Below are 12,294 nucleotides of genomic sequence, written 5' to 3' on the forward strand. Positions count from 1 at the left end.
CGTTCTGTCTGTACTCACCCTAAAGCTCTTTTTTTCTCTTCATCTTTTTGCCTTCTTGAATACATATTTTTATCTTCCGTGCAAACTGCCTGTGGGCAAGAGCCGTGACTTATTTCTCTGTATTCCTCTATAGCCCTCAAAGCAGGCAAATACGTAACTATGAAACAGATGAAATCTGATCTCCCTGCCCCTTTCAGCCTAGAAAGGTTCTGTGTACTCTTCAGAAGTTTCAGGCAAAATTTGAGAGTCCTCTGATTATCCATTTTTTTCCAAATATTATCTTCTGATATTTAGAGAACATATTTATACATATACAGAGATTAAAATATTTGGAAATAAACATTCTCCTCAGAAACATACCTTATATTTCTTTTAAAGTTTTCACCCTTATCTCAAAAGTATATGATTCTTCTACATTCCCTCTCATTAGGACAGTACTGTTTGCACCACACTTATTAATATAGCATTTGAACCTTTCAGCCAGTCTGTGAGGGCAGTAGGGCAGACCACACTGCCCCTGGGCTCCAAATACGTCCACAGTTGGTGCAAGTGTAGCAAACTTGGTTTCTGGGTAGCCAAACCAAGTCCAGAATTTGAATCCCAGTAGCGTCGATCTCTTTCTGAGTAGAAGAGTGTTAGTTGTCACACCTGTGTGCAGAGGCTTATTAATGAAGGACTGTGTACACTTTACAGGCATATGTGCGGAATCCTAGACCTTTGATTAAGTCACCCACCTCTTACATGAGAAAAGCAGTGTCAAAGAGCTGGGCACAAAAATCGTGGCCATATCTTTGTTATGAACAGATGCCTTTAGTTTTTAAAAAGGGATGCATAACTGACCAAACTGGGTAAGTCACACCACCCAGACTCTGCATTTACAGCTTCCAGCACAGCCTGGGGCTCAGCAGGCCTAGATCTCGTGGCAGTGTTCCAGTTCTGAAAGCTAGAGGTCATCTATGAGGAACTGGAACAGACCTCAGTTGTTGATTATCCAAAATGTCTCGACTGAGTCCTTGAAAGATTAATGTCCACAAATCAAATGGAGATTTCCGATCACTTTGTGTGTCCCAAGGATTCTCCCTTGTCCTTGCTCCAGCAACTGGGTGCCTCCCTGTGCTGTTAGGCTGCACAGTGTTGCAGCAGGAACTTCTCTGCAGATGCGAGTCTTCTCTGCTTTCACAGGATCTGGCCAAGAGAACCTGGCTGTGAAAGTGCCTTGGACTAGACCCGGGCCGGGTGAGGAGAAAATCATTGGGGCTGTACTTTCTAGCTTTGTGCTTCCTCTCAGGGCTGTTCTTCCTTTCAACACGGAGCACATGAGAGGGGCTCCACATGCATCTCCTAATTTACAGCTGGAAAGGAAATCTAGTTTGTCAGTGGTCTTGGAAAATCTTATTAATCTCCAGGATTTGGTCATCATGCAGAAGCTTTAGTTGGTTGTGAATATACATGCTCAACAGGGACGAAGTGATGAATTGAGGTTATGATTAGGCCTAATACTTGATGTAGTCTTCCATTAAATTTCCCGTTGGGCATGGGAGCAGGACGGGGTGCACAGGAGATTCCCTTTTCCCCGTCCCCATTGTGTAGCAGAGCCACTCACCCAGGCCACCCCAGAACTCCCTGTACCACCTTGCTGTCCAGTGATCTGGGGAGCCTGATAACCAGGGGCAGTTTCCTCTTCCAACTGAGGGGAACCACAGTGCCTTCTTCTGGTAGGGTTGCTGCTCCCTTCCATACTAAAAACTAACATCAGAGACCAGCATTGTAGGAGCAAAAGAAAAAACTTACATGTGGGGCTTCCCTGGTGGCGCAGTGGTTGAGAGTCTGCCTGCCGATGCAGGGGACACGGGTTCGTGCCCCGGTCCGGGAAGATCCCACATGCCGCGGAGTGGCTGGGCCCGTGAGCCATGGCCACTGAGCCTGCACGTCCGGAGCCTGTGCTCCGCAACGGGAGAGGCCACAACAGTGAGAGGCCCGCGTAACGCAAAAAAAATAATAATAATAAAATAAAAAAATAAATAAAACTTACATGTGGGTCAGGAGGAGTAAAGGGAGAGGCACTCTCCTTCCCCCGCTATACCTAGATGTGAGTATTCTGATTATGGAAGAAAGGCCACCATGTATAGGTCCCTGGTTCCAAGGACATACCATATCTTATAAGTCAGTATCCCACCCTCACATGGCAGTATGTCCCAGTGAGCATGGGAAATGAGTTTTCAACAATCTTCCTGCATGTAAGCCCCTCCACTCAGCTCCACTGGGTCCAGGGGACCTCTGTCACACTGTCTTGCTTCCTACAGCTTATGATGTAACTTGCTATAAAATGAGGCCAGCCCCTACCCTGTTCTTCCTCAAGAATGTCTTAGGTTTTCCTGGCCTCTCTGATTCCCATCTACATTTTAGAATCAGCTCATCAGATATGGTGTGTTGAATCCACAGATCAGTCTGGGATGGGAAATAACAAATGCTGAGTCTTCTAGTCCATGAACAGATACATCCTTCCACTTATTATATTTAGACTACTGGAACGTCTCTCAGTGAAGTTTTAAAGATTTCTGTATACTTTCCTTGTTAGATCTATTCCTATGGACTTCATATTTTTATGCAGTTGTAAATAGTATCTCTTCATTTCATTTTCTAATCATTGGTTGCTGGTAGATAGAAATGCAGTAGGATTTTTCTGTTTATGCTATGTCCATTGACCTTGATAAACCCTCTTATGAATTTGGAGCATTTTCTGTAGATTCTTTTGGAGATTCTGTGAATATAATCATGTCATCTGAAATAATGACCGTTTTGCTTCTTCATTTCTAATTCATAATCTCCTGTTTCTATTTCTTGCATTACTGTATTGGCAAGGATCTCCAGCACAGATGTTGATAGATGTGATCAAGGGGACATTCTTCTCTCTTACATACATAAAGCTTTTAATGTTTTACCCTTAAGTTTAGTGGTTTCTGTAGGGTTTAGTAGATATTCTTTAACAGATTAAGGAAGTTCCCGTCTATTCCAAGATGGCTAAGAATTTTTTTTTATCATAAATGAATTTTGAATTTTATGAAACACTGTTTTCAACATCTGTTGAGGTTATCCTCTGACTTTTCTCATTTCTACTACTAATGTAGTTAAGTACATAGATTGATTTTTAATGAAAACCCACACATATTCCTGGGATATACTCAACTTGGTCATGATGTTTTATTATTTTTTGCACATTATTGAATTGGTTTGCTAGAAGTTTGCTGGGACTTTTGCATGCATGTTCATGAGTGAGATTGGCTCCTGATTTTGTTATTAAGATTACACTAGCCTAATAAAATGAATGGGTTTGGTTTCCCTTTTCCTATACACTGGAATTGTCTCTAAAATAATAATTTGTTCTTTAAAGGTTTTGTAGAATTTGCCAGTAAAGCTATCTGGGATGGCTTTTCCTCTTTAAAATAGTTTTTTTTTTCACTGTGATTCAATTACTTTAAAGCTTATAGAATTATGGTTTTTATATATCATCTTGTATCTATATTAGCTAAGTTGTATGTTACTGGAAATTTAGCAATTTCATCTAAATTTCCAAATTAATAGGCATAAAAAGCTATACACATTTTCTAAGCATCTGTGGTCGTGTCCCCCTTTTATTTTTAATATTATTTATTTGTACTTTCTTCTTTTCTTGATGCATCTTGCCAAAGACTTATCAATTAATTGTATTAGACTTTTTTCAAAGAACCAACTTTTGATCTTGGTTATTCTCTCTATTGCGTTTCTATTTCATTAATGCCTAGTTTTGCCTTGTTTTTCTTTCCCTTTACTCTTCGAGTTTATTTTATTCTTTTGGCTTTCCAATATTTCTTGAGATGGATGCCTGTCTCATTCAGTTGCAGCCTTTATTCTTTCTAGTATAAGCATTTAATCCTACACATTTCCTCTGAGTACTGTTTCAACATGTAAGTTATAATATCCACTATTTTCATTATTATTTAGCTTAACATATTTTAAAATATTCATTTCAGTATTTTTGTTGACCCCTGAATTATTTTGAAGTATTTCTTCATTTCTAAACATAGAGATTTGTTCTGGTTTTCCTTTTGCTGTAGATTTTTAACTAATAGCTCTTTGGGCACAAAATACGAATCTTATGAGTTCAGCCCCTTCACATTTTTTGAGACTTGCTCTGTGACCTAGAACAGGGCCCAGCTAACTTTTTCTTTAAAGGACCAGGTAGTAAACATTTTAGGGTTTGTTGCCCATGCAGTGTCTGTCACAACTACTCGCCTTTGCCATTGCTGTGTGAAAGCAGACACAGGTGAAGAGAGTGGCCATGTTCCAGTAAGACTGTATTTTGGACTGATTTTGAGTTTCATATAATGTCATGTCACAAAATATTTTTTTCCAACCACTTGAAAAAGTAAAAACCATTCTTAAGTTTGCAGGCCATTCAAAAAAGGCACCAGGCTGGAATTAGGCCCCACGGGCTATATCCTTGGCCTAGAATATGGTCAATTAAAAAAAAAATTCTGTGCATGCTTGAAGAGAATATGTCTTCTGCAACTGTATTTTGTATGTATCCATTAGGATGAGTTTGTCAGTTGTGTTGTTGGAATCGTCTATATTCTTGTCTTTTAAAAAATATTTTCTTTGAAATGTAACATAAGGAAAAGAGCACACATTGTAAATGCACAGCCTGATGAATGTCTTCAAAGCAGACGATTTATTTATTTATTTATTTTGGCCACACCATGCAGTATGCGGAACTTCCTCAACCAGGGATCGAACCCACGCCCCCTGCATTGGGAGCATGGAGTCTTAACCACTGGACCACCAGGGAAGCCCCTCAAAGTAGACAATTACCCAGATGTAAACACAGGATATTACCAACCCCCAGAAATCACCAATCCTCCCAAAAAGTGGCCGCTATTCTGATTTCTGTCAACATTGATTAGTTCTACCTGTTTTTGAATAGTATTATATAGTATGAACTTCTTTGTGTCTGTTTCTTTCACTCAGCATTATATTAGGGTCATTCCCATGATGTTATAGATTTGTTCCTTTCATTACTGTGGACTATTCTATTGAGTCAACATGCCACAAATTTTGATTCATGCTCTTGTTGATGAACATTTAGGATATATCCACTTTGGTGGAATATGTGTGGCTTGCCTTTTCGCTTTCATGATGACCAGAATTTTTAAAATTTTTATTGTCCAATTTATTTTTTTCTTTCATGATTGGTACTTTTATTTTTTTATTTTTATTTTTTTTTTGGCTGTGCCAGGTCTTAGTTACGGCATGTTGGATCTTTTAGTTGCGGCCTGCGGACTTCTTACTTGCAGCATGTGGGATCTAGTTCCCCGACCAGGGATCGAACCTGGGCCCCCTGCATTGAGAGTTCAGAGTGTTACCCACCGGACCACCAGGGAAGTCCCTGGTTGGTACCTTTTGTACCCTAAAAAATCGTTGCCTCACCCAAGGTTGCAAAGATTTTTTCATGTTTCCTTCTAGAAACTTTGTGGTTTTAGCTTTAATATTTCAACCTATAATCCATCTCGGTTTTGTGTGTAGTACGAGGTAGAGGTCAAGGTTCACTTTTCAATATGTCTATGCAGTTGTTTCAGTGTCTTTATTGAAACAGACTTTTCTCCCCCATAAAATTGGTATGTTGCCTTTATTGCAAGTCAGTTATCATATATGTGTGATTCTATTCTTGGACTCTATATTTTGTTCTGTTGATATATTTGTCTATCCTGGTTCCAATATTATGTTATAGTCATTATTATAGTTTTATAGTATTTCTTGAAATCAGGTAATATGTCTTATTATTATTGTCTTGGCTAATCTATGTATTTTCATTTCCATGTAAATTTAAAATCAGCTTGTCCATATCTATAAAAGCAGCTTGTTGGAATTTTTATTTATTTTGTACTGAATCTGTAATTCACTTTCAGAAGACTTGACTTTTTTATAATATGGAAACTTCCTATCGATGTACATTGTACATCTTTCTGTTTGTTTTGGTTGCCTTTAATTTATCTCAGCAATGTTTGGTAGTTTTAAGTGTAGTTGTTTTGCATATCTTTTGTCAAGTTTATTTCTAGGTATTTGACGTTTTTGATGCCATTATGAATAGTATTTTTAAATGTCATTTTCCAATTATTGGTTGCTAACATTCAAAAATATAATTATTTGGAGGGTATATTGTATACAGTGACCTTTCACAACTCACTTATTATTTCTAGTTAAAGTCCTTTGGATTTCTCATGTACATAATCATGTTATCTGTGAATAAAAATTACTTTACTTCTTTTTAATCTTTATGCTCCTTTCGTTTTTCTTCCTCTCTTTTATTTTTCTTTGTTGTAATGAGTAGGACCTTTAAAAATGTTGACTAAAAGAAGTGAGCGTAGACATCCTTGCCTTTTCAGGTCTTTAGGTAAAAAACATTTATTGTTTTACCATGAATTATCCCATAATTTTTTTCCCTCGAAGGTTTCATCAATTGAGGAAGTTCCCTTCTATTCCCAGTTTGCTGGGAATTATTTTTTTTTATCATGAATGAGTGTTGAATTTTATCTATGCTTTTCGTGTTTCTATTAAGAAGGTCATATGGTTTTTCTTCTTTATTCTATTAATGTAGTAAATTGCATTGATGGATTTATGGATATTGAACCAACCTTGGTTTTTTTTTCTGGAAAGTACCCCTTGGCCAAGATACAGTGTCCTTTTTATATATTGCTGGATTTAATTTGCTAAAAATTTATAAAGGGTTCTTGCATTTTTGTTGAAGGATATTAGCGCATAGTTTTCTTGTGTCAGCTCCTCATGTCAGTTCCTACGGGCAAAGATAGTCTTTCATTCACTGTGTATGCCAAGCCCCTCCCCCAATTCTAACCACAGAAAAGGTGTTCTACAGATAAATAGTCTTTGACATGAGTCAAAAGACCTAGGCTGGAGACCCACATTTATTAGTTTATTTAAATTATTTCAAATATTAATGAATTTTACTCATTTGCATTCCAGCCGTGTACCAGGGTCAGTGCTGCTCATTGGAGGTTTTTCTCCTCCACGTGCAGCCACTCCTCAGTGTTATTCGATAATTCTTCCTCATGTCTCCAACCTCTAAGCATTGGAGGGCCACAGGATGTAGTTCTTGAACCTCTTTTCTTGCTCATCTGAATACCCATCCTGGGCTATGGCCATACCACCCTGTACGTGCCCTATCTTGTCTGAACATCCAGCCTCATGGCTGTGAGCACCAGGTGTCAGTGAATAACTCTTACAAATCTCCAGCCTGAGCCTCCCCCTTGGCTTCCCACTCGATGTGTCCACTGCTGCCCTCGAGCATCACCACTGGGCAGTTAAAAGGCATCTCAAGCTTAGCACGTCTAACACTGAGCTCATGGCCCTCCCCGCCAGTCTTTCAGGACAAGGTGGCTCCAACCTTCCGGTCGTCAGGCCACACACCGTGGCATCATCCATGCCTCTTTTTCTCTCCCACTTCATTAGTAATTTTCTGCAAATCCTCTCAGCTCTACCTCCCCACTTCCCCTGCTACCACTGGCATCCAAGCCAGCATCACGCCTCGCCTGGATCACACAGTAGTTCCCTAACTGGTTTCCATAATGCTCACTCTTCGCAGTTTTCCCAACATAGCAGCCAGAGCAATACCTTTGAAGTGCAGGTTTGGGACTTCCCTGGTGGTCCAGTGGTTAGGACTCCACGCTTTCACAGCCAAGGGTTGTGGGTTCGATCCCTGGTCAGGGAACTAAGATCTCGCAAGCTGTGCAACGTGACAAAAAAATGCAGGGTAGATCATATCCCTCACTTCCTAAACCCTCCAGAAGGCGTTTGCCTCACTCAGAGCGGAAATCCAGATCTATAAAATTCCCCTCACAGCCCCTCTTATTACCTGTCTGACTTTATCTCCTTCCGTGCTTTCTCTCGCTCACTCGACTTCAGCACCGTGGCTTCCTTACTGTTGCTGAAACATATGGATTCTGCTCCCACCCAGGGCATCGTACTTGCTGTTGCCCTGCCTGGGAGGCTCTCCCGCCAGCCGTCCTCGAAGCTTGAGGTCACCCCTCCCTCTGTCCAGTCCTTTGCGTGCAGCGCCCCTGGCTGTGCGACCTCTAACTGGAGGACCCCACCCCACCCCCCGAGAAAGAGTCCTATTGCTCTTCCCTCCTTTGTTTTTCGCCTTAGCACTTTACTGCCTGACATATTGCATATTTTATGTATTTAAACTGTTTATTCTCTGAAACCTCCAATAAATTCTAAGCTCAATGAAATCAGGAATTTTTTTTGTTATTTGCTGCTGTGTCCCAGTCAATAAAACAGTGTCTGTCACATAATAAATATTTTTGAATAAATGAATAAGTAAGTGATAGGAATAAATACAAGAGTTATAAGGAAGACCCAGTCGTTGACCACATGGAGCTGCCAATCTCCATAGTAGTGAATGGATTAGATGAAATTCTAACGAAACAAACCAACCAACAAACAAACAGTGAGAGAGAGAAAAAAGAAATCCAAAAAAGACAGGCACCAAAACCTTGTGGGTGGCCCAGGCATGAAGGAAAGCCGAGTCTCTGTTAAGGAAGTAGAAGGAAATGTGGATAATGCAGTGTCTCGGAAGCAGAGGGAAAGAAGGTTCAAGAAAGAGAAGGACCTTGTGGGGACAGTTGTCATCTCCTTTAAGAGTTAACATGCATCGGGATTCATGCAAAAATATTGCCAGTTCCAAAACTGGTTTCAGAAGGTTGCCAGGCTAGGGGTGTACAGTGAGGCCCGGCTGTGTACTGTGCATAATCCACACAGTGGAGATGCTTAGAAAGAACAGTGCCACTCCCGTGAATGACAACGCAAGAAGGAAAAGAAGAACTTGGTGACAATCTGCCATGAGAACTTTAGCCAAAGAGTTCGCAATAGAGGAGCATCGTGGAACAATCCTGCTTGGCTTGATCCGAAAGCCCTGGAACTGGGTCCAGGTCTAGCATCCAGTCTGTGGGTGGCAGCCTGTGCAGTTGTGACAGGTGCGAGACATCAAGCAGCTGTTCTCATGTCTTTGGTTTGACTTTTACTGGTTTTTTTTTTTTTTTTAATTAAGTGGTTTTGTTTTTTTTGGTTTTGTTTTGTCTTGAATCAACAGGTTCCGTTTTTTGGGCCCCTGTTTGATGGAGCAATCGTGAGTGGGCAGCTCCTGCCAAGCCTTATCTGTGCCACTTGCATCAACGCCAGCAGGGCCGTGAAGTGCCTCATCCCCCTCTACCAGAGCTTGTATCTTTTTGCACTAAGTGTGTAATGTATTAACCGTCCCAGCATCCAGCTTCCAGGCACCTTCTCGCCAGAGGTAAGTCTTAACAACTGGGTGGAAGAGGGAAGAGGGAATTTTTTTCAATCTGGGTTGAAGAAAACTGTGATTTTCATACCATTCCTTAGTTTATGTTAAATATAATAATTTTGTGCTACATCAAACTTAGAAGAGTTGATTTTCATAATCAAGTCACATATGTTTATGCTAAGAAGTGGTGCCTATGACAAGATGCTCATTCCTCCTGGGGTATTTCTCCCCAAGTTCGGTCTCCTCCTCCCTCCCTCCCTGTTTGCTGCAGTCTGTTGTGTGTAAGGTGGGGTGCTGAGAAAATGCAACGGGGTCACTCCAAGTGCCTACCAGAAATGACGCTAATAAATCAAAGAACGTGGCAAGTGCCACCAGAGAAGCACAAATGGTGTTCCAGGAGGTCGGGAATGGGGACATTGCGTCTGGTTGGGAGGACACAGGGAAAGACACCCTCAACAAAGTTGTACTTGAACTCATCAGTAAGGATGGCTGGAAATCCTTTTGTCATTTTCCCAAATTGTTAATATCTCCTCTCATTTCTGGTCTTCTCTCTAAAAACAGAAGAAATTTCACTAGTGTAATTTTTTTTTCTCTGACATTAGTTGGCATGCTGTCATCTTTAAATTCAGGCATGATCCCTGACCATAAGAAAAAGAAATTAAGGCAACTTTATAAAATCGCTGCCAAAAAAAAAAAAATTGCTGCGAAAGGCATCCGACCTCCTAATAAAACTCAGGATCTCTGTTTCTAATTAGTATTGGTAATGATGATAAGCGTATTGTGTTTGACCTCCGTCTCTGTACTTCTCGCAACCTTACCATCAGTGACATGTTGCTGGAGAGTGGGGATGAGGGGTGGGTGAGAAATATGACGTGTGAATAGATACAGTTCATGAAAAATACCTTTCATTAAAATCCTGGTCACTTCATTGACAGATATTCTGTCTTTAGGTTAAAAAAAAAATACATATGCCATGTGGCAACTCGGAATTATCATAGAAATTAGTAGTAGAAAAGAGCTATTAGGTCCCATCTGGTCCCTCCCCGGGGGCCTGGGCAGCATTATCCCCTCGGCCTGTTCCCTCCTGCTTTGTCCAGTGGTGGTGGTGTTTGGGAGAAGGCGTTCTGTGCAGTGATCTCCACGGCACTCTGGACTTAATCTTACGGCTGGTGTCGATTCAGCCTTCCGCGTGGCGTTTTTATTTCACAGACTCTTAGAGAGAGGTTCTTGGCAGAAATGAGAAAGACCTTTTTAGCAATTGGCTTGTCGGTTGCATGATGAGCTGGACACTCATCAGTCAAGGACGTTGGACCAAGGCATGAAAAAGCCATTTGCAAACAGGAAAATTCCGTCTTGTGTAAGTCCATTGTGATTTTTGTCACGCCACCTTCTCCACTTATGGAACTGCTTGTTATAAGAGCCACGCTTTGTTGTGTTGTTGGACATTGCTTTCTCAAGTCAGAATTAACGTGGCTTCAGGATAATCAGGTTTAAGGGAAAACGATATTTTTAAAAGTTCAAAGGATAGGATTCAGCATCACTTTAAAAACTCTCTAAGCAACCACACTTGACTAAAGTGGGTGCTGGCTTAGGGCTACTGATGCCAACGTGAGTTAGAAAATGCTGTATTCCAAAATCACTCATAAAATAGCCAGGTCGACATCTTGGAGGATGACTTAGTACAGAAATCAGGAAAAAGAAAGTAACAAAACTTACTTTGTTGATCAATATAAAATGTTAAACATTTTTCTTTTGCATTATGCCTTGAGAAGATGTAATTGGTACTAATAAATTATTTGAAACAAGAAATAAAATATTATAAATCTTTATAGAGATGTAATTAATGGGGAAAGCTTTGCAATCACTTAACTACTCTATTCTTTAATTTCTGCCTGCAAAAGAGCTAATATTCAGGCTAGAATCCAAAGGTATGAGAAGAAGAAAAGTTAGGAGAAGTGGAAAAAATAAGAGAAAAGGAAGGTGGGACTGTTTGTATTTTTGTTCTTTAAAAAATTACTAATTTAAAATTTTTTAAATATTTATAGATATCTGCCTAGGCTATTAATAATGAATTGCTCTTTTAACATTTTGTTATAACATCCTGGTCCTCACATGCTTTAGCAAAAGTCTAAGCTAGTTGGTGTCACAACTAATGTCTGTAATTCGTTGCTTCACTGAGATAAGCCCTAGATTTGAATTTTGAAAAACACTGAATAACCTAACACATCCTAACATGGGTGTCTTCTTGCACTGATTCATTTACCAAACAAATAGTCAGTGTGGACTCAGGATCTGCCCAGCCCAGTGCTGGGTTCGAGATCCATGGGAAGCAGGCAGGCATGGTCCTTGCCCCGTGCTACCCTGAGAAGAGAGGCAAACTAGTCAAGTTCCAGGGCAACTGGGGAACGGGGCTGAGATGGCCAGGGAGGGAGCTGGAGGCCGAGCTGGGGGGATGCGAGAGGCTCTGTTCCCAGGGAGCAGGGGCAGGTCCCAGGCGGAGGGCACAAGAGCAAACACAGGGACTCAGAGTGTTCTCAAGTGGTCAGCCGTAGGAGTGAGCTTCCAGCAGAGATGTCCTTCTGAGCGGGACCAGGGGAGCTGAGGGGACCCTAACTTTCACCTCATGGCCACCTTGAAAGTTCACATCCTAGGACAGCATCACAGCCGCCTGACGCCAGGGGAAGAGGTCAGGAGTGGGTGTAGGGTCCGCTACCCTAAGCCCCTGCAAGCCCTCCCAAGGGCTGAGAAATCAGTGATACCTGAGACACCCCTGCAGCCATGGCTGGCTGTATAACCTCTGGGTCCCAGTGCAGAATGAAAATGTGGGGTCCTTTATTCAAAAAGCAGGGAAAGTGCCTTTAAAGATGCTAAAATATAAAGCTTTTTCCATTCTCCTGCAGTTTTTCTCTGACTTGTCATGGTGTTTTTTAATTTGCTATTTATTATCAGTTTAAGTAAAG

General features: G+C 40.9%; 1 protein-coding gene across 1 annotated transcript in view; it reads left to right on the forward strand.

Moving 5' to 3' along the window:
• RALGAPA2 (Ral GTPase activating protein catalytic subunit alpha 2) overlaps positions 1 to 12,294 on the forward strand; it is a gene marked incomplete at both ends in the record, with an annotated part of 280,312 nt that overhangs the window by 215,696 nt on the left and 52,322 nt on the right. Inside the window, 1 exon segment of the mRNA XM_079718966.1 lies at positions 9,143 to 9,270. Coding sequence (XP_079575092.1) covers positions 9,143 to 9,270 — 128 coding nt within the window.

The sequence above is a fragment of the Hyperoodon ampullatus genome (genome assembly GCF_949752795.1).
Source record: "Hyperoodon ampullatus genome assembly, chromosome: 14".
NCBI lineage: Eukaryota > Metazoa > Chordata > Mammalia > Artiodactyla > Ziphiidae > Hyperoodon > Hyperoodon ampullatus.